Source organism: Colias eurytheme, chromosome 13, assembly GCF_061535395.1.
Source record: "Colias eurytheme isolate Ceu_HAF_F1 chromosome 13, ilColEury1 Martin Lab GWU primary, whole genome shotgun sequence".
Lineage (NCBI taxonomy): Eukaryota > Metazoa > Arthropoda > Insecta > Lepidoptera > Pieridae > Colias > Colias eurytheme.
Genome location: NC_142992.1, coordinates 8,407,423 through 8,431,979, shown reverse-complemented (window position 1 = coordinate 8,431,979; position 24,557 = coordinate 8,407,423). Strand labels below are relative to the sequence as shown.

At 33.5% G+C, this 24,557-nt stretch overlaps 2 protein-coding genes across 2 annotated transcripts in view; one reads left to right on the top strand and one right to left on the bottom strand.

Moving 5' to 3' along the window:
• Window positions 1-1,369: 1,369 nt before the first annotated feature.
• Window positions 1,370-2,174, bottom strand: LOC149903570 (uncharacterized). The gene has a single exon (XM_090108333.1). The coding sequence runs from the start codon at window positions 2,079-2,081 to the stop codon at window positions 1,473-1,475; it is 609 nt and encodes a 202-aa protein (XP_089964459.1). The 5' UTR covers window positions 2,082-2,174; the 3' UTR covers window positions 1,370-1,472.
• A 5,482-nt stretch (window positions 2,175-7,656) lies between these two features.
• Window positions 7,657-24,557, top strand: part of LOC149903568 (uncharacterized) — a 202,028-nt gene continuing 185,127 nt past the window's right edge. Inside the window, exon 1 of the mRNA XM_090108474.1 lies at window positions 7,657-7,837. Within this exon, the coding sequence (XP_089964600.1) occupies window positions 7,657-7,837 (181 nt within the window). The remainder of the gene's footprint in view (window positions 7,838-24,557) is intronic.

Genomic DNA, 24,557 nt, shown 5'->3' with positions numbered 1-24,557 from the left:
CAGACGCATTTTTTTTTTCAAATAGATGAATTCTTAAAACTCTATGTGTACACCCCTAATAAGCAACCCGCCTTACTTTGCCACCCTCACGTGAGCTATCTTTTAAAATTATGTTTTCATAGACAAAATGCTCACATTAGCGAATCGTTATATTATATCGGCTGCGCGAAGTTAGAGAAGAAAACATGGATTTTAAGGAAAAATTTGCAAAAAATTTTTAACATAATTTTGTTGTTTAAGTATTTTTTACGTGATCAGTGTATGCAAAACTACAAATCCCTTTGCGCTTAGTATACCGATAGTGGGACACCCTGTATATTACAATACGAAAAGTGTACAATTCCCCTCTACGGATAACTGAATACGCCTACGAAATCGCAACGGGCGGCGGGCGCATCTATAACTATATTTCAGTCAAACACTAAATTTTAACACGTTCTACAAATTAAGAAAAAAAAGTGATTGGATTCACATCACAAGATTCTTAATTAGTATACATAGTGTAAAGGCTGCCGTTTATCATTTCATGAATCATTAATAAGGCAATATTAAATGGACATCAACTGGTTACAATATTCGCATTACATGACTGTAAATCTAATTCAGAGAATATAATATTAATGAAAAATATTATTTATAGATACAACTGCAGCCAGAGAGAAATAATCATTCAGTTAAAAACACTTTAATATAAAATTTAGTCCCTTACATTTAGCGTATCTACGTTATTTTCAAAACGTCCTTTTCAGGACTACCATGAGAGTACCATAAACATTTCACAAATCTACACGAGTATAAGAAAACAAATGTCTTATTAGCGGAAGCATAACGTTTCCAAGTCGGGTGAACCGTCGTGTCGAACTTTCAACTCTAAAAATACATATATCGTTGGTGACCCCGCACGACTCACGCGCAGTCGCGGAGTTTTCTGAAAGGTCAAACCACGCTCAACTGGCGTATTGTCTCTATAATTTATGCTGAATCGATTAGTTGCTGGATATCGTGATGACTTTATTCATTAGTGAAGTGTAGTGATGTGATTTGATGTGGTTGTCGATGTTTTGTTATCGATGGTTTAATGTTTTGGATTTGTCTAATTTATGGATTCGTAAGTAAATTCAAATCGATCAAATTAAAAAGAACATTTTCAGCCAAGAAGTTTGAAATATTAAGGAAAAACAAAAACTTTTGTTATTAGTAGTTTTAGTGAAATTACATTTACTAAATGAAACCATGAAACAACTACCTACTAAATACCAGCAACGTTTTCCATTAAAAATAATTTCTGTGATACAATTCGAGTATATTAATTTAACGATTCATATTCTAATATTTGATATAAGTATGTAAATAAAACATTCAACCCAAACAAAGTGTTTATTGAAAAATTTAAAAATATAAAAAAAAGCAACTCTACATTTAAAGATAGAGAGAGAGAGATAAAAATAAAGCTAATACGAGTTCACAAATAGTTAAGCTTTTTCCAACGATGAAAGCGTGTCTGTAGCTTTGAAAGTTTCCTTACGTGGATGCAACACCCGCATGCTACGTAGCTGTAACATCAATTTTTCAGCCAAATTCTCCGGTATAGGCACGATTCCGTACTTCGGCATCCAATTTGGTTTCGTTCGACGTAAGGACGTTAATACGAATTTATTTCTATCATTTATGTGTGGTGCTTTAGCTATAATATCGTTGATATATGCGTCCTTGTTTCGTAATAGTTCTGGTGGTAATGTTTCAGGCTCTAGTGTGGTTGTGGTAGTGGTTGTTGAAAGAGTTGTTTCTATCTTTGGTTCCTCTTTTGTTACTGGCTCTGGGGGTGCTTCAGTTGCATGTGCTGCCTGTTCTGTTACTTGTGGTGCAATAGTTTGTTCTGTAGCTTGTGGTGTATTAGCGGTTTCTTTTTGTTTAGTTGAAATGATCAAAGGATAAGGGTATGGAACTATGACAATGCTTGATTGTGGTTGTTGGAAGCAGTTGACGCAAACATTCCTGCAGCATGGCTTGATGTCTTCGCAAATTTGGCAAGAACATTCGCAGTCTGAGGAGTCATCGTAGTCATCATACATATTGTCCATCGGTCCTATATCGTAGTGGTCATAAGTGCGCAATTGATTTTGGTAGTAGGGTGGATATTGCGTCTTTGCAAATGTAGACAGCAGACATAACAATATTGTATTGTATATCTGTAATGAATGTAATAGTAGAGTTCGGTAGAGTTGTTTTATTACATAAATTAATGAAGTTGAAAGCTTTCAGGAATAATGTAATGAAATTACGTTAACCTTATCTTTGCCATAATAAAAGTTTTATTACAAGAAGAAAAGTTTGTAGATATTGCAAAAATATTGTATTTATATTGTATTTATATTGTATTTTATAGTATACTATATAAGCGAATTAAATTACCGCAGTATTTCTGTGTATTTACAATTACAATTTACAACAATGGAAATAAAGATGAATTGTGTAGAGAAACATAAGTGATAATTATTTCAAAAACTTACCATTATTTCAATTAAGTACTATTATTTTCAAGATAAATATCCAATTTATAACATCATGAGCTAGTTAGCGTGTTCGTTGCACAGGTGTACCACAATGGATGAAAACATTCGAGCCGATTTGTAGCCATTGTTTTCTGTTACATAAGAATACGCTGCAACCACGAACGAACTGGATTCTGTCTTTATTTGTAACGTAAAACATAACTAGTGTTTATGTAATGCTCTTTTATTAAATAAAAATATAATTTCTGTAAGGATTTGTAAGTTGCGGGCTTTCTAATGAAAAAGATTGACTTCGTTAATTATAAAAAGATTTTAAACATATAAATTATTTTCATAAGTCACAGTACTAATGTCTAAAATATATTAGTTATCAAAACTTCCTTAGTATAAATGTAAAGTTGAGAAAAGGCCCAGTAGATATATCAATAAGTAAAAAACAAAAATAATAAATAGCTACACAAATAAATAGGTACTTGAAAGAAAGATTTCGTTGTTTTTAGGCGTTTGCCCGTTGCTAAACTTGGCAAGTCTAGTCTAGTTCTATTATAAAGCTAGCCAGATCTGGGAGAGGTTGGCGGGTCACGACCTCGCTGAACGTCCACCAAAATACCCAGGAGACCTGGACACCGGCCAAAGACATACCTTCACCCCTACACGAGAGTCTATATACAGAAGACACTTTGTTGTAAACAATTGCACAATTGTAATAAAGAATAATAATAATTTTTATTTGCTTTAAATATGGTGAAAAAATAACAGCAGTTGTTAACCACATGTTTCGCTATAACAAACATAGCATGCAAATTATCAATATGGACATCATAATTAGACTATATCAAAACAAACGAATGCATGAGGAGATAAAAAAAACTCATTCTCAATTCAATCCTTTATTCTGAAACATATCATTAAAAATACAAAATAGGTATATTATGTAATAATATGACATAGACCTATCGCAGTAGCAATTCACACTTTTAAACAATTAGGTATAATGTAATTTAATTTTCTCTTTTAAATGATTTTAAGCATTACAATACACCTGTGTTAATAATAAATGTTAAGATAAATAGCATGATTTTACGCATAATTTAGATAAAAAACATTTCACAATATTTTTTCTTTTTATACGAATACAAAGTTTATATTAGATTATTATCTCTGGACTCTGAGTCATGATAATAGCTACCGCAAAATATTATATTATCTGTAAAAAACTCAATACATAATTATTTAATACCATAATCAATGGATCATTCATATAAAAATATATTTTTTAACAACAATGTTAATAATTCTAAAAAAATTTATATTTCTTCTTCATTTTTTTAAAGTAAGCAAGTTATAAGACCGTTATTTTCAAACTGTCAATGCTATGACCGTAATCTTTCTCCAAATGATTAGTTAAAGCAGATGTTTTTATTTTGGTGAACGTGCACGGGTCATGACCTCGTCCCGCCAAAATTAGCCCGTGACGACAACGCGTTGCGCGCCAACCGACCGCACATAACCTATAAAATTATGACACTAAAAACTTCTATAAACTTTAGAAAATGACTTGTATGGTTCTCCTTAAAAAACACTATAATTGTGTAACATTATTCATAATTAATTAAAATAGTTTTCTTGGGTACCGACGTGTAGAGGTAATGATGTAGAGACAAATGAGTAACGTTAGATTCAAATACTTAGCTGTACAATATAATGACTTAATATAAAGGAATTCAATTTAGTTAATTTAATTTAACCAGAACGTAAGATAATTTTCATAATTATCAGTTTTCGTATTATACATTCATATTGTATTTCAGACACAGTCTATTTAGCAATTCTTTTACGTTCTGCGTTAAAAATAATTTGCCTTTTTAGAATTCATAACTCATCCTATTTTGTTTGCTTGATAACGCGATTTATTCATCAAATGACAAAAATTATATCTTACTCATGAAAGCATAATCAGAAACAACATTAGTTTGCTTAATTTAGTTACATTTTCGTAACTCAACCTAACATGAACGTGCCTACTCTTAACTCTATGACAGACACGGTTTCAAATACAATTTGAATCAGATTTTCAATAGTGTCTTTTCCTATGAATAGGCGCATATCTAACAGTAAAGCACTAAGTCTAGCCAGATCGACGTTAGAATGAGGAACGGCGTGGATTACAGACAATGAGCGTTATCATTGAGTTTCCTTGAGCGCGATAAGGTTTCGCTTTGTCCGTCGGAGTCACAGTTCGCTATCAGGTCGCTTATCAGCTTATCAGCAGTCACGACGGTATGACCGGTCGCACGTCTATACTTTTGCCCTTTCATTGCACTGAAATTGCGTTCCGATTTACCGTTCAAACAATTTGTCATAGTGTTTGAGTCTTGTTTTAGCGGCTGGGGTTTCTTACTTTATGGTTAGTTTCAGTCTCGTATTTATTATTATCGTTTAGAGAATGTTTCACATTTGTTGCATTTGTTAAAGTTATTTATTTGCAGTTGAATGACCCTATATTTTTAAGAACAGAAAAGGAAATTTCATTTAATATTGAGGGAAATGGATTCTTGTTATTCCATAGCAAAAATAATTTAATTGTTAAGGCAACAATTAGGAACTCTACTTTCATTCATATCGATACTGTCGTGGCCATCATTCTTCATGTGGTTGGTATATTACATTGGGTACATATAAGAATTGAGAAGTAAATAATAGGAACTTAGTTAAAAGATAATTTGTTGGCTGTTGTTATCTGATATAGTATTGTTTTTGTTGGTGTGTCTGTTTATAAGCTTCACTGCAGCAAAACGAGTGAGAAAATGAATTTCCCAAGCGCGTGTTCTCGGCGCGTGTGATCCTGGCAACATTTACTAGTCTTTTACATCTCTTTCAGACCATAAACTTTCATTATCTTCAGAAACGTAAACATTAGAATGAAAATTTTTAAATTGCCAGACTACAACATAAATCTCGGACTGAACATTCATTATCTAATCTGTATAATGCAATTTAAATTGAGAATTCTTTAATTTATCGATTGATTGTTTCGTGTGATATTCGTCATATGAGTTTTATGTTGCAGTGAAAACATGTTTCAATATAATAACGTATTTCACTGTGCCAAATACATTGTATGAGAATTAATATGATATTGGCTCTATGAACAGTGTAGGAGCAAATTTAAATCTAACAATCTGTTTCACCTAAAGTTTGATGTATGAAAATCTCTTATTCTTTTATTTTGACATGAGTGGATTTGACTAAAAGGTCATTTAACAAGTATAAAGTTTAACCTCTGCTTTGACCTCTTATTCCAGAGTCTTGTAACCTCATGCAAATGTATGAGACAATTTGCTTGCAGATGTTAGCTACTTAGTAGATGGTTGAGAATTGTAAGGAATTTTTCATAAGGGTTCGTTCAGCAGTCGCTAGTGGCATCGGAAGGTTAAGAGCCCGTTATCGGCTCTTATCAGACTCGTACGTACTATGCCCCATTTGCTCGTTTGACCTGACACCTCAGTTATCAGTTGAACGTCGCGATAAACCGCTGTACATACCTGTTGCTTACCTTTAACACTATTTGTTTCTTTCTAAATTTTTATGGTTTTATGTGTAAGTGCCTTATTGAATTCAGTGTGTTGTGGTTTTGAAAAATCTGTTTACGCAGTGATTGGTTATTTGATAAGTAATAAAGTTATTGCTAAAAGTTCATTCTGGTTCATGTAGGCCGGTGATAAACTGTCCGTGTCTGCAGTCCGTGTTATTATGAGATATTGGTTTTATTTTATCGAATTCAATACCTAGTATATTCAGTTGCTCATAAACATATATTTATTGGTTAATGGTATGGAGTTTGAGCTACATAATTAAGAACAGTTAAATGTAATATATATAACCTGCACCTATATAAACACCTAAAAAACCGGCTGCTAGCTAAGGCTTCTCCAAATTACCCCTAACGATTTCCCTTTCTTTTATATCCTTTCCTTTCCTGAGGACAGCAACACATCCACTTCCCAGTGGAGTGGATGCTTATGGGCGGCGTGTATCGCTTAACACCAGGCGACGCGTCTGCTCGTTTGCTATCCTATAGCATAAAAGAAAAAAAAATACTTTTTCAATAATCAACAACATGAATCTGTAATATTTGTTCAGTGACTAATTGTAAGAATTTGGCACGATTATTTTCCAAGTAATGAAATAAAGATAGTGTGTTTATTAAGAATTGATAGCACTCAGTCAAATAGGAAATAAAAATGTTCAATTAAAAGCATAATCTTGTTTGGCTTCGTCTTGGACTTTGTTGCTGTCATAGATGACGAATGGCAATTGTAAAATTAATATTTCAAATGATGTCATAGTGTAGAGGCTTTTATTGTATGGAATTAAGATAGAATCTCAATACTTTGTTAATTCAATAAACTATTTTTTTTGTTTAGGTGAACATAAAAGTAAGTTCTATTCATACGGACGTAGTATTACCGTAACATGTTTACAATCGCTTTCGGTTTTTTTATGCAGTACATACTATGATATCCTTTTTTTTATTATACTATCAAACACATCTCTTATAATATTAATTCTGTATTAAATAACGGAAATATACACAACGTCAACATTTTGATAAATAATTTGTACAAACCACAAACCATTGGCTAACAATACAATAATATAGATTGAAATATGTATTTGAAAATGATAAATAATATGATTATAGAGGTCACAGCCACGGCCATATCTTTTATCTCTCGATTATTTATGTACTTGTAATCAGGTACTTTGAAATATACCTATTATTTATCTGTTTGTGTCTCTAGTGTGGATATATTTCCTGAACTACAAAACCTGATAATGATTTGACTTACAATTTATATATTTCCATTTAACAATTTAATTTATGAAAGGTATATAGGAATACTATATATTTTTACATTTGATAATATAGGTTTAATTTACGATTTAAGTTTTTTCTTTTCGCTTGTACAGAAAGGCGTGAAAAGAAAATAATTACAGACTAGAACTTAAGAGCATCTCTAGTAAAATATCTATAACCTATTAAAAAACTCTAAAATAGACCGAAAACTTTATACTTACTTCACAAAGATATTTTTCTACAAAGGGTTTTAAATTTAAACTTTAGATTATCCTGACAAAAATGTCTGAGACTGTATTACAAAAGTGTTCAAAAGAACAATCAGTTGAAAGTGGTAAAGTGACTGATAAAATAAAGTGTGAAGTGTCAATAAAAGAAGAAGACGAAGATATAAAATCTATGCAGCGGGAGAACAGGCTGACTAGTATTATAGATCAGCTGCGGTACCAGAATATGAGTAAAGGTGAGTTATATGCTTTTATGAATGAAATTTAATATAACTTCTTGCTAAACAGTAACTTCTTGCTAAACAGTAAGCCGTAGATCTCACCAGTCATGTCGATTTACCGTCATAAGATTATAAGAGCGATGGAATTCAATTATTTTTCCGCGCTATTTACTTTATAGTGCGTTGAAGATTTGTCAGAAACTTCGTCCTGGATGGAAGTAGTTGTAATAATTTCAGCCGGTGTGACTGAAATTCAGTCAGGAGGACTTATTATGATTGAAAGGTAGAGTAAGAGTAACTATATAAGATAAAGTATAAGTATCTATTGTAACAAAATTTCTTCTTGTGACACATAATTTATGATAGAGCTGATATTTTTCAAGTTCTTTCTTCATTGTTGGTTTGTTTTAATGCTGATGTACTAAACATTTTACTGTATAATTACTTTATCAAATCTTATTTAAAACAACACAATAAATGTACTTACTTATTCATCTACAGATGACTTATCATTTGTCACTTAAAACGATAAAGTGAGTACTACAACACAATCTTAAACACACGTAAACCAAATTAAAAGTAAAGCAAACATGCAATTATTCTGTCGCTAAGGTCACGGTTCACACAGTTCACGGATCCAAAGCAGAACCGCGGTACGATACCATCAGCATTGTTCGTAGATCAGATCCATTGGGAGCGAATCTAATTGCGCGGGCGCACCCGACGCGTGCCTTTTGTCTCGCTGGTAATTACTCTTATAAATCCACTAAGCGATTTACATTAAGGCTCTGGTTGTGCAGAGGAGAGAAGCGAGAGCGTATAGCGATTTCAATAATAACGAGCTGTTTTAATAATATCTAAGCTGTTATGTTTACTTCCTGAAAATAAGACTGAAAATATGGTTTAGAGGTTTAAATTATCGCTTTATTGCAGATAAAATTTCATAATTGCTATCTTGGCGACCGAAGGGACAATACAAAATCAAGTAAAGTACATATAGGTAACATAATATTATGTTCATTTTGTTTATTACTTTTCTTTAAGCAATTTACATCAATTCTAAATATAATAATCTGCATACACGGGCCAGTTTCACCATTTGCTGACAGAAACTTATAGCCATTTAACTTTGGCATACATTTTCATTCATCAATTTAACTGACAGATAAGCTAAACAGAACATAAACAGAAGTTGTGAGAGCTTTCCGCGCATCCCGTTACGTAGCGAATGCCTCTGATAAGATCGGCTCAAAGGTTGTGACTCCGTTTCCGTTGCGGTCGAGACTCCTCGGTTTCTATTAGAATGGGAGATTTACGACGTGTTGGATTACATCTCTGTAATTATTTCACTGATTCTCTTAGTAATAACGTTCAAACATTCATTGCTTAATATTCTGATTGCCTATTAGAGCGTTGTGCTGCAGATTACAATGCTATTTAGATTTATTTTGTTTTACTTTAATGGGTGGCTTTGATTTTACTATTAGATTATAACATGTTGTTACAATATTAGTTATATTTACTACTAGCTGCGCTCCGCGGTTTCACCCGCGTGACTCCGCTCCTATTGGTCTTAACGGGATGATATATATTATGGGCTATCTAACACCGAAAGAATTGTTCAAATCGGACCAATAGTTCCTGAGATAAGCGCGTTCAAACAAACAAACAAACTTCAGCTTTATAATATTAGTACAGATTTTACTAATAAATTATAACATGCAGTTGGTTGTAAGTATATTTTTTAAGTCTTGTAGTTCTGTGCTTTTTTCAAATCATTCTACTTTTACTATTTAGTGTCTGACTTATTAGTACCATGACAAGAATGTGATATAAACAGCACACACTAAATTATTAAAAAAGAATCGAAAACATAGTGTTGGTATGTAGAGCCAAACGATCACATGTTTTGTACAGTTCTAAAATAACTCGACAGTGAATATGACGAATGTCATTCATTTTTATATAAATACATTTTGAAATATAAAATTAACACTAAAAAGCACTCGAGTGTTACAATCAAGAGTCAAGAGGTTTTGGAGGTGTCAAAGAACTAGAGGATACGTAGAACTAATGTTATATATAAAAATGAATCGCAAAATGTGTTGGTAAGCGCATAACTCGAGAACGGCTGAACCGATTTCGATAATTCTTTTTTTATTATATTCCTTGAAGTACGAGGATGGTTTTTATGTAGAGAAAACGTAGATATGTACCACGGGCGAAGCCGGGGCGGACCGCTAGTTACTTATATCTTTAAGGTATGACAGGTTCATAAGAAAATACTGCGACACTATAATTTTTAATAATACTAAATAATTGTAAGTTAGGCAATAAGAATTACTAGGTAATTTATCTGTAATGCTTTTATGTAGGCTTTAATTGTATTATTGCTACAATTTAATTAGAAAATTGATCCAAATACAAGGAGGAAATCATAAACCAGAGACTATGACTGCAATCTAAAGTCTGTTTTGTTTAATTAAAGATTTCTTTGTGATTATGATAGTTGTAAGTAATGAAAGTTTTATACTTATATAAAACGGAGTTAGAAGATACGGGATAAAGACCTATGGTAATCTCCGTTTTAAATGTATATAATTATTTTAATTAACATCTTGGCTTCAGTACACCATCAAAGGTTTTTATTAGTTCGACTAAGTACTTTAACTGAAGTTACATTATGTCCGTTGATTCGTAAAGGTGAACGTGAGAAATATAATAGATTTTATGCAGTTCTGCGTTTGAAACTGTCGTAACGTCGTCGGAAATGTTTATTTTAATTTAAGTTTAATTATATATCTCCAGTTATCCAGTTAACGTTAAAACTTAACGTGTTGCGTCTATGAATTACAAATCATATTCCGATCAAAATTAACGTAATTTTTATCAACATCTTGTTGGCCAATAAGAATAACAATCACACTTCCTCCTAATCATAATCAACAACCTGTACCTGTTTCTATTTCAAGGAAACAGGCCTTCATACTATAACCCACCACGGTGGTCAAGTGATATCGTTAACACATTCTTGGACTCTACCTTCAAAGGAAACTTCTCCCGAAGAAACTCTCCACCAATACAAAAAGTGTCGAAGTGAATAGTTATCAGAAAATTTAAAATACATATATACGTATTTTTGTTAGCTGTAGGACCAACATCAAACTCCCGACTTTGTGATTGAAATTTAACCTCAGCATTGAACCAAATCGCTCTCATAGCACGCTCTTAATTAAATACTATCACAAAGGTCTTTCACAATCTGATTTATTCAACTGCACTTTAATTACGTGAAAATAGCATTGGATTGAATAAACGTTAAGTGTTAGCGGTCATCACGGGTTAATGGACCCTGCGTGTTTACAGGAGCAATTTTCACTGGGAACAGTGATTGGGATATGTGCCTTAATTGTTTATTTAAATGTTTCCATTCATTGGTAAAATGAGATTTTAAATGGTTCTTGTAATGACGATTACTTGTTTCAATTGGATTGATTGAGTTTAAGTAATAAAAAATAGCACGATTGCTCTAAGTTCTCACGACTTACCTATACTTGTACAGATGAGTAATAAGTAATAACGATTAGATATAAACATAATACCATTTCCTATGTACAATGTATATAGGGCATATTTTGTCACTTATTTCATAAAAATAATGAAATCTTCTTCTTTATTCTACCTTATAATAGAAGGAAAAGCGCTATACTCACGGTAAAATACAGCCAAACAAATAAACTACAAGAGAACCCTTTCTTACTATTTCACCAACGCTCCATTGACATGACTTAAAGTGAGTATGCGTTTAACAGCCTACGTTACATTCCTAATTGTAATTTACTATAAAGCACCTGCATAAATAGCTGACCTATCTCAATTAGCAGTTACGGCGATTATTTAAATAATGATTTAATAAATTGTTCGAATGGAAGACGGCTTTAATCAGCGCGTGCAATTTATATCTGATGCGTTTTATGCGCTTATAAAAGGATGATTTTGTTCGTGTATGTAATGTAATGGAGTAAATTAATTTTTGAGGAAATAAGGTATGTAAGTAATTATGATATATAAAGTAAGGTGAAAAGGAAAGTTTTAAAGAAGAAAATACGTAGATATCTATAAGACATGAAAATATAAAAAACTATGGTCAAACTTGTCCCTTGCGATTGTTGCAACTAAAATTTTGGTTATTAATCCTTAATAATTATAAAGTAGGTATGTTGTAGAAGAAAGCGTACATAGTTTAGTTGGCTATTCTTAAAAAGATTGAATAGATCTTCAAGATTCCTAACATTGAAAGGTAAGTGTGATAGATTCGTAGCAACTTCTACATGAGCAAGAAAAAAATCCCTCTCGCTGATTTTGATGTAAATTTGCACCTAATAGATTGAGTTAAAGTTCACTTTTGAAAACATGACGTTGAGGTTAATATCTATTGGGTGTGAGCGAACAAGGCAAGCGCAGTGATCTATAGATGGCGCGCGGAACACGGAATGATCTGCGCGGTCAGCATAGAATATAAAAAAATGTAGATGCTGTACTAAGTTAGTTTTAATATTTTTTATTTTCATAAAAATAAAGAATAAAGAGGATTTTATCCTTTACTTTTATAACTTTTTTGTCCTGTTAAGAATAATATTGAAAGGAAACATTGGATGCAAGTGAGATATCTTTGGACAGTAAGTACATGGTAGGAATTTCATTATTTTTATTTTTAATTAATAATATCCTAGGGTACTTATCATACTTAATTATCTGCATTTTGCTTATCCTTCTGAAGTTTAGTTCCTGTAGAAAATATAACATATTATTTTTCAATATTCGGAGAGGTGTTCACATCAAAAATTTTAACCCTACATTCATATTATGTACAACATAAGTTCTTTATGGCATTTATAAATACAGAAGAACTTAAACTACACATACAATGAATTAAAACAGCGATAAAGTAATGACAGTCTGTTACATTAATCTTTGCACACAGGTCGCGTGCGCCGCCGCCGTTAGCCACCGAGTGGAAATTTATAATGATCGATATATTTTGCCCCTTTCCACTCACCTCGCTCTCCAACAGGCGACAGTCAACTCGGATTTACTTCATTCATTAGGTTTCGAGTGCAATGATATAAAATGCAAATTAACCGCAATGTTCTTTTAAACGGTTGGAGGGAAATTTGACAGCTCAGGGTTGCCACATGCCAATCAAGGTAAGAAAAGAGAATGTTTAAGGAAGAGTACCGTTGGTATTTCGACTTTAAGAATGTTTTATTTCTTTCAATTATTCCGTCCAACAGAATTACTCAGTAGAAATTAATATTGAAATACGTAATTACTTATTCAGTTAGTAAGTAAATTAAAGGACTATATTCCTTGAACTTCCCAGGGGCGTCGTAATATATTTTAGATTCAACTGATAAACAGGTCAAGTAAACCCTATAAAGTGCTTGTTTATAGCCATAAACTAACATACCTCCCTAGTTACGCAAACAGTACTTGAACTTTAGTCTGAGAGATTTTAATTTAAGATTTACTGTCTTATCTGGTGTATGTAAATCTTGCTGTATTCGTAGTATATAGGGCACGAAAGGGTCAACTGTATATAATGAATAATAGTGTCGATTTAGATCTAGACGCAGGTCTTAAGGCAGGGTATTAGAAGTATTAAATCTTATTTACACATATTTTATATCGACAGTTTGATTTTAAACGTAATAGCGTAAAATCTATTGTGCTCTGTACCAGCTGGTTCTTAGAATACTGATTTACAAATTATTTACGAAAAATATACGATATGGCGATAGGTGTAATAGACTATTGAAGTTTAATAACTCATCACTAGACATCGGATTATATGCATTTGCATATTTGCATATGCAAATGCATAAAACTCTCCAATTACGGCGTTAGTGCATATTTTAGCCTTTTTCCCCAATCGTGCATATTTCGTTAAGTAGCGAGAGTTTTGATTGGTCGACTAACCTTTATTAGCCAATCAGAACGCTCAGCGAGTAAACAAACCCTATTTTGGCATGGTAAAATGGCAAAAAATTACAAAATGGAGCCCATTTTGTAGTACATTTTAAGTAAATTATGAGCCATTCAAAATAGGGCTAGATTACCCTTTTGGGGCTAAAAACTTAAAACACGGGTTGAATTCCAAAAAAGGGCTAGATTTAGCCCGGAAAAGTCTAAAGTGGTAACACTGGGCTCGCGGGTGATAAACGTCACAAATTTGCGCTCGAAAATTTGGTAAAAATGCTTAATTGAGTCGATACATATCAAACTCCGGTAAGTCCACTCCCCGCCAAAATTGAGATAACAATGGCGCCAATTTTGAATTGTAAAACTAAACCAGTCTGTACTTTTCAAAGTTAGGTAAGTCAATCGTATCTCTATTAAAATAAGGTTTAAAGTAAATGTTTTTTTTCAAACTCCGGTATGTCCGTCGACAGTGGTTTATCAAACTCAGGTAAGTCCATTTCGACCAATCACAGCGCAGTATGGCACTATAATGGCTGCCATTTCTCTCAATTTTGTTGAAGCTAACACGTGTGACCAATGCTTATAAATCGTTTTAATTGATAAATGATGGAAGAAAACAGTTTTACTATAGAGGTGGTGGTTCTAGACAAAACAAGGAAAAAAACAATACCAAAAGCTAAAACAGACAAGGCTCAGAAAACAGCTAAAAGATAAATGAAACTAGACGCACAGCACACGCACAGTAGTTATTCCCAGCCATGAAGCCCAGGGCCGTACTGAGATTTTTTCAACCGTTTTGATTTATTGAGCCCTCTCTTTGCCCACCAGTGGGATGATAAAGGTAAATAATAATAACAATTTGTATCTTTTAATTTACATATTTTATTTTAATGTCCAATACTTACAACGCGACGAACTATCTACCCATTTCCACCACCTCAGTACGTCCCAAAACTGAGTTCTATCAAATCCCTGTAAGTCCATTAGAGATTTTTCAAATTCCTGTAAGTCCAAGACGATGTTTTTCAAAACCCGGTAAGTTTTGCTGGTACATATCAAACGCCTGTATGTCCAGATTTAAATCTAATTTTGTGGCATAATCATCAAGTAATACATTTCTTTTTCTTAGTAAAAATAATTCTAATGTATTATATTATATCCGTCATAAATTATAAAGGTCCAAACATATTGTTTTTTTAAGTTATTAAAAATACCTCGATTCCCACATTTCTGTTAGAATGGACTTACTGGAGTTTGATATGTATCGACTCAATTGTATATTGGCACAAAAACTATACTTAATTTCAAGAAAATTTCACTGTTTTTGTACAATTTTTGATTTAAATATATAAAAATAATAAAGGTTTTTTGATTTTGTATTGTGCATATTTTAGGCATATCAGTCGTTTTTAGTGCATATTTCGGCCTTTTTTAGTGCATATTTGCATGCATATTTTGGCATTTTGTTAGTGCATATAATCCGATGTCTACTCATCACTAAATAGTATAAAAAGAAATTGGTTGTCTGTAAAGTCGGTTTACTGACGATAGTTGAACGTGACAACATCTTAAGGCCGATTGTGCTTCTTTGTCGGTCGTTCCGCCGTCCGCGCTCTCGCTTGCACTATGGAACGCCTCAGAGCGAGGTAACGCCGCATGAGTCATGTTTTTTCATGCATGCAGCCGGCTCTATCGAATTATAAGACGTTGTTACGTCAAAAGTCGCTTTCTCTGTCAATAGAATCCTATGTCCCTATGTATGCTTAAATCTTAAAAACTACGCAACGGATTTTCTAGAACATATTCTAATAATGTGACTATAATTTCCATTTGACAGCAAATATTCTCTCAAGTAAAAAAAAATGGTAAAGTGATTTATTAATTATTCAATTTAATTACTTCTTTAATACGTCAGATATAGTTAACTATATGGCAATACAATAAGCTGTTACATTAAATATTTACTCCACTTTCAATACCATAAAACATAATGTAACCTCTCTCCACATTGTTCCTCGAAGTTTAACAATTACTTTTAAATTACAACACATAACAACTGTTATTAAGTTCAATCACTTTGTAATGAAATCTTTCGTGTAATTAAATTCATTAGCTGTACAAATTATTTTGTAATTTTATGATATAATAAGAGTGAATCAGATTGAATCCTCGTAAAAAGCGTTCTGATTATTTTTATACGAATGTAGAGCAGATCCGAGTGAAGAAACTTTATTGGTATCTGTAGTTTATTGTTACAATGTAATAAATTCTTTTTTCGTAATGACTGTATCAATTAATACAATAAAGAGTTGGAGGTTTGTTATTATCGACTAGAAAAACTTGGTGAAAAATAATTAATAATTTGTTAAGCTTCACCTGATTTTCCTACGTTTTGCTTGTAACTTTTGGACTCGATTTTGACCAACTTTACACGGACTGATTTATTTCAAACACAGTTTTGACAATGTTTGTTCTATATAACATTGATTTATGCTAAACAAAGATTACCGTAACGTAGTTAAACACGTCCCTGTTAACACGCATTAACGTCGCAATTAAGAAGGTCAAAGTGAAATAGAGGAGCACTTTGATTCGAATAGGAAGCGTGACTGTTGGTACACTGCGGCCACAATTAGCCATATTTGGTAAGGCAAGCGCCTTAACGCTCGAACTACTAATATTTATTACTTGCTCGAGATATAAACTGCGCTTTCTAGGCGTTACAAGTAAAAATAGAACGGTAGACAAATTAAGAGAAGAAAGCAAATACAATAGCGAAATTCGAAATCGTCGGACGACACTTCGCTCAGATTTTCATAGAATGGAAATTTCTTCAAAATTAAATATAAACATATTCGAATATGAAAATATTTAATTTTGAAGAGATTTATTACGACTTGAAATAACTAACTTAAATATAATCTCTATCCAATAATGTGGTTTATATGCAAAATAAAACAGAAAATTCTATTGAATGCTTTCGCTTCTTTGATTTTTAACAATAAGTTTCGCTCACAAAAGTTGCTACGTATGTTTTTTCATTGGTAAATTTAAGTGACTCTGCTTGCTTATATTAAACTATACCGCGAGGCGAACATGAAAAGAAAATTCTCAACACAACGACAATCGACATATCTTCCAAGCGTAATTCCGCTGCCCTCCATAAAAATGTATCGCGTAGTATACGAGATAGTTTCGCGGATTCAGAGTCTGAAAGCGTGACCACGGTACAATTAGCTCGGGCTGAGCTATATCGGGGCTGACTACATCTTGATAACGGGTGAAATGCTATCAGTAACAATAGAGCGAGCCGCTTTGTTACGGACACTTATCTGACTTGGTTTGTTTATTGTTCGCGTACGGTACAAGAGCTATAAGCTTTGGCTTGTCTGCAATTAGGTTTGCGGGATTTTTGGGATGTTGATTTGACGCGCAGTGTCGTTATATTTATAGGCGGAATAAACTGCCTCAATCTGAAGTGATACTTGGTTGGACAATGAGATGAGGGTGTCACGTCAATGAAGCATGAACAACTGATTGATTTTGAATTACTAGTATATAAGTTTACTGTGTTTGGGTATGAAAGAGATCGAATAAAAGTATCAGTATTATGAAGAAACTTCGCGTCTTTAAAGGTAAAAACACTTTATAAAAATACATTTAAATATTAAAAGTGTTAAATTGAATTGACTTGATTAACACTAGTAAGGCGATAATGAGTTTTATTTAAGTGTTTTCCATTAGAGCATACTGCTTTAGTGATATAAATTACAACGAGATCGATTTGTACACATATACGTAATTAAAAGTAGTGAGTAATCGTAGACGCATAGTCGTTAATTGAGAGACTTCAATAAATCAATAAAATCATTTAATTAAAGAAAGTACGAGCTCAGGGTCGTTTATGGATCCATTAAGTGGAACAAGTCTACTCGAAGTGCAACATTCTTGTACATAATGTGCAAGGCGTCGGTCGTACATCGGCGCACTCATTCATTGCGATTAGCGCACTACTGTTATTATTGCGATTTATTTCCTATATTTTATTGAATTTCGACGATAATTTGGAATTAGTTAAAATTATATTCAAAAAAAGGGTTCCTCAATTGCTATAATTTGTAGAGCATATTTTAAAATATCTTATAATGCGTATTTATAAGTTATAACACATTTTAAACGTTTAGATTGAACATTTTAAAATGTATTGTAATCATAATAAAGAATATTATGATTTATGTTTAATCTGCATATTTTGAGAATATGAAACATATTATCATAATTGATTTGTTTAGTTTCATAAATACCACTTTATGTAACTTGTTATTCATTTATTATGCCTAACTTTATATTATAACGACCACTGCATATCATTATTATTATGTATTGACATGGGTCATAATTCAAATCGATTATAACATTGGATTATAATCTAGTTTGAACTAATATTCAGTACTTAAATATGTATGTCAAACATTTGCTAAAGTGAAAAACTAGTACAAATTATATGTATATGTATTTTAAGAGCTTACTGGCTAATGATAAACGAATTTTGAAACAACGGAACACGGAAAAAACAAATCTTTTCTTTTTATAGTATTGTTTTTACTCCATTGAAAAGTTACATTTGGGGTTGCATTTTTTAGAGGACGCAATTTTATTTTTTTGATGTGTAGGGAGGGGGGTCAGTATGAAGCTTGCAACAAATAATGTTACCCAATGTTTTTCATCAAATAAATAGTTTAAGAGATATATCGTAAAAACCATTCAACCGCTATTTTCAAGATGGTGGCCGTGGGACAAGGGTGGCGACCCCACAAACTTGGTTTTAGCTTCACACTGACCCCCCCTACATATCAAAAAAACAAAATTGCGTCCTCTAAAAAACACAAGGTTAGGCCTAAAAAATGTAACATTTCAATGAACTATTTAAAAGTACAGTAGTGTGTGAAGATAATTGCAACAACTAATCTAAGTAATGGAGAGCAGGTCATATTTGTCAGTGAATGGGAGCGTGGTATGTACCTTTTTTAACTCGCTTCTAATTCTAACTATTAATTAATAGATGTGCGGACTTTTTCTCGTTACAATAAATAAGGGACGTTAATTGAACGTAATTCTTCTCGTTGACAGTTATTGAAAATTAATAAAGTAGATTAGCTTGATGCATCAATGCTAGGAATTTCTTGCTTGAAGTGTATACGCTATGTGTACGCTGTCGTGGAATTGACGTAGTGGTAGAAAGGGTAGAATTTTATCAAATTGGTTAGATGAATATGAAAAATAAAAGATTGTATTCAAAATTGTATATCCATAATAATGTAAACATCAGTCGTAATAACAATTACAAATAAATAGCAGTCATAGATGAATATCATCAAATTGGTTGTCCGAATATTTAAAATAAAAGAAATTTTATTCAATGTAATAGTACTTTTTCTAAACCACAACAGTAACAATGTTCTTAATAGCAATTACAGATTGGAAGACACAGGAGAAAATCATAAAATTGTTAACACGAATATTGAAAAGAATAAAGGTTTGAAAAAAATCTTTTAGCATCCCAAATAATTAAAACAAACAGTCCCAATAATATGAATTACGTAGCTTGTAAACTGTAGAATGTCGTCAAATTTGTTAGACGACGCGGGTGTCACAGTCATGTACATGGTACAAGGTAGAGCTACCGTGGGCGCGCAGCTAATATTTTAACTGGGCGGTCTTCATTGCCCGATCGCGACTAGCCGAGATTATAGTGTTGGGGTGCTGTCGATAGAATATTTTATAATAATTAATTTTAGATGTAGGTTGGGTGAATATGAAGTTTTATTATAACTTTAATTAGTAATAATTCCTATAGGGTATGGAATAGTTAATTAAGCTTTTTATTTGGTTATCTTTTATTTGGTAATACAAAAAAAAAAATACATAGTTCCAGTTCTGTTGGGATAAAACAATAATAACTTATGTGTTTGTTAGTATTTAGCGCCCATAATAGTTATGTGATTCATATGATAGACAGATGCAGAATTTTTTTGAAAGAAGAAAGTTTTTTTAATATTTCATACATGTTTTTTAAATATTGCAATGCATTTTGAATAAACCATCACCATTATCACTTACAAATTTCTGCAGCTGTACCAATCGACCATCATTTGAACTGATAATAAAACAATTGTATTTCTGTGAGCCATTTTTTAATTATTTGTAATTTGTTTTTGTAGGAACTTTTTCATAAATACCCATACCCAACATATGATTACTATGTGACAAGAAACAAATTTATTAACAGACTTAGTTCTTAGTTGGTATTCTTTTCATCGATATCCCCAGCCCATCCCTACCGAGTGAAAAAGGCGTGCACGAGTTGCTCTCATTAATCTTTCATTTCTACGTTATATTATTAGAAGAACGGGTTTGCACGGATGCTGGGGGAGGAGGGGGGGGGGGAGTGAACCCGGTTGAACCCTCGGTAGCACCTGCCACGTCCGGTGCCTTGCAACGATTTAGCTTGTCTATAACACCTAGTTGTGTTACACTAATGAATAGTGCATTGCTTTGAAATATGTATCGCGAATGATCGAATTTGATATGGTATGAAGGTGGTATGCCATGTTTTATGTATTGAAGTATACAATATTGGAGAAGGAAGGTAATGATGTGTTATTAAGGAACGCAAGCATAGGTTACTTTTAAATTATAGTGTTTTGGAAATTTTAGTAAAATTGGGTAATTTGCGTGTAGGTTTGCGGAACTAAATTGTTAATCTAAGCTATTGTACATTTTTAATGACTATATTAAATCCAAAAAGAACATCTAAAAATCATACAAAAGAGCAATATGACTGACTGAAAACCGATTTATATTCCTACAAGGTTGGTAAAATTGACTTCTCAATCATGAAGACAAGCTAATCCGTTAGTTTTATTTCATTTGATACTTCATGTTCATGTTTACTTCAAATTTATTTTCGGTATCATATAACGCTAAAGTGCAGAATATAAAATGAGACTCATAGATAAAGGTGACATAAGAACAGAGATAAAACACGGATTCGCATAATAACAGTTAATTTTATGAACCTGAGAATGTGTTAATATCCACGTACCTTGTAGTTATGTAAAAACTTAGCACTTCAGCATCAATAATAGAGATGATCTTAGATCCAAAGAGAAGAATCCAAATTATGAACTATGTGAAATATATCAGCACGCCAACAATTAAAAGATAATTTGTACACCATTCATTAAGATACAAAGAAAATAATATCAGGCATTTCATACATTACTCATTTATGAACCCTACGAAAATAATCCTTTAAATTAGATCAAGCAAATACTTGAGCCATTTCTGTCCTAGAAAAACTATTTCGTAAGAATCGCGGCATTGTTTTATCAAGAAAAACAGACGTAAGAGGTATTCAAACAAATAAGGAAGAGTTGTAAATCATTGCTTGGTATCTGCTTGATTTACTTGTGCTGTTTCCAGGGCGATCGACGCAATTGTTGACCGCCGGTCATTATAGTCAGTGGGTGACTGTGCATTTAGTTTAAGTGAGTACTCGTCTAAATATATTTATCGGCGACGGCTGGATTTTAGGACTACGTGGGCTGGTTATATCCTCTACAGTGGGCGTCTTGGGTAACTTCGAGCATCAAAAGACATAAACGGAATCTAACACTGACAATCACTAATGAACTGAAATGAATACTTTGTATAGCGAATCTAAACTCAAACTAATATAGAGACTGATATAGACTCGAACAGACAAGTCCGCTCGGCACGAGCTCCAACACTTGAATGCCCGTCCGCTACCACGGCCATGTCCAAGTGCACTTCGTGAGTCATGCGCTTGCGTTCGGTAATATCAGGGGGGGGGGATCTCCGACACGGCCATCTCTGACGATCACACGTCCTCGTGTGAGGTCTCTGCAAAGACTACATACTCACAGTATCCTGCTCGGCCATACTGATTCTCGTCAACCATTTTAGGTCGTCACTAAAACAAACAATAATCATTATTCATCAATCAGCGCTGCACCAACAGCTCTCCTCGATTTCGTACCTACGAAACGAGAATAGCTATGAATAACGTCGCACCAACGACTCATGTCGATTTCGCACCAACGAAATAAATAAAGCACGGAACATCGTCGCTACAACGACACACCACAATTTCGCACCAACGAAATGAGGGTAACATTGAATAACGTCGCTACAACGACTCATCTCGCGTTCGCAACAACGAACACAAGGATATCTCAAAAAGGTCGTCGCTACAACGACTCATCTTGCTTTTGCACCAACGAAAGCAAGGATAACCCGTCGCTACAACGACATTACTCGTTAACGCACCAACGTAACGAAGAACAAGACAAGAGACAAATTTCAACTGTATCTACTACCACTCAACAATCGGCACTACAATGCATTACAAAATCCAGATAAAACATTTTACATCTCCCCTTTTACACAAAGCTCTTACGTCATTTCAACTACTACCATTACTAGCTACTACTAATAACCTCATGGTCGGATATTTTCCTGACTCTGTTGTGAGGATTTTGGAATTGAATGATTTGAAACGGCACTAATAACTACACCTCAACAATTTTAAGCGTACCCTTCAACTTCAAGTCTAGCTTGCTTTGATTTATTTCCTCAATTTCGAAAAGAAGATTATCACCAACATTAAATTTCCATTTAGAGAAGCTTTACTTTTATCATAACTTGATCGACTTCATTATCAATTACAGACATTAACCCCAAAGTCTCCTTTAACAAATAATAGCTCCTTCAGCTATCTAGCTTTTGTAACACTGTTTATAGTGAAGTTCATTGCCAGTCATACGTCACCTAACGTATCTTGACAATATCGATGTTTGCTAGACTCTACTGCTATGTCTAGCAGTGAACAACCAAAGACTGATGATGTTGATGATGATGACGATGACGACTTCCATATTCAGCAGTGACTACGAAAAGCAGATGATGTTGACGATGACGATGATGATGACTTCCATGTCCAGCAGTGTACTGCAAAAGGCTGATTATGTTGACGATGACGCCATATCCAGTAGTGGACTATATCGATGACGATGATGAATGATGACTGCCATGAGCACACCTTTTCAGCGTAGGTACTCGTCACTATCTACCTGGTCATTAACACCACTACCCCCGGTGGAGACTACATCTTAATGTAACTTTATTTTTTTTACAAAATAACTGAGAAAACATTTACTTTCTAAGCACCTGCCAGATTATCAATAATACTGACTAGTTATCAAAACAAATTAACACTGGCCTCTAGTACCGTTATACTACTTCTAGTACTACTTAACCACTCTACACATTTTTAAAGTAATAGAGCAAAACATATCGGGTGAAAGTATCAATTAGACTAAAACATACTCCTCAAAATCATTCTTCTCTCTAAGTTCCCCTGTAGCACGAAATACTAACTTAAGAGTTTTGCTTGAATTCTGCCCCAGCTAGGCTTAGAGATTTAGCAAGTGATAAGGTTGACAACGAACTTACGCACGAACTTAGACATGTAACCCAGGTGCATGACTGAATCGTGGATATTATGTACCACTGATCTTTTACCATTTTATCTGCACCTTGACAAATAATTTGCAACCTTACCGCATAGGTATGTCTTCCAGACAACAGTAATAACTCAACATGTAACAACTCATTCTGCACGTCCAAGTGCCTCTCATGGTCCTGGCAGCCAGTCAACGGAAAGCTCAGCTATGTTGACTCGATTCTGCCCCATACAATTTGGAATAAACGAAATACATACTGTGACAGCGAATGTGCATTGCACGAAACTCGAAAGGCAACCAACATCCTTTATACTAGCTCCCTTTATCTCTATCATGAATGACATTAGCGTCGATGGACTCTAGACAGACCCTCTACCTGTGAACACGTGAAGACACTGCTCTGCTTTTTACTAAACGGCTCCCACCGAATTGCAATCAGTCACCACTGCAAACTTGCAAACCTGTAAATAATACCTGAAGTGCATAACTGCATTAACCACTGCTATGCTGCTGCAACTTAAACTGCGGTCTCGTGTACATGGGAGTAAAACCTGGACTCTAAGGCAGTAAGTTCTACGTCTGTAGTAAGCAACTGGATACTACTACCGTCATGTTTCTGTATCAGTTCAGTACCACATCCATCCGCGCTCGCATCTATGTGAACTGCAGAGGTCATACACCATAAGAATAGGCTGTGATGTTAAAAGACTAATAAACGTTCGATTAGCTCATGTGATGATGAGTAATCACTAATCAATTTTACTTCCCTTTTAACTTGTAAGCACGAACAATAGTGCTATAATTTAAGAAAACTGTTAATAAACAAACAGAAAATATAAGAAGCTGTATAAGCTATGTGACTGTATTTTACCATCCTTAATAACAAAGCCTAAGTATTCAACACTTCGCTTTCAAAACTCACATTTGGATAGGTTGAAAGGAGATACTACCTTCCTCAAAGCACTCTTTCCATTCCTTACTACAATCTGGAAGCGCACTGTACCTTGTTCCACGAGAGAAGCTAACCAGATAGCTACTTGGTTTCACTAATCCAGCTGTTAAAACTCATTGATTTTGTTACGCAATCTGCTGCTCGTTCAACGCACAAAACTCCTTAGAACAGACACATTTCAACAGCTGTAACTCAGATGGTAAATTAGTGCTAATAATACACTAAAACACAACACATTGAAATTCTCTAATTG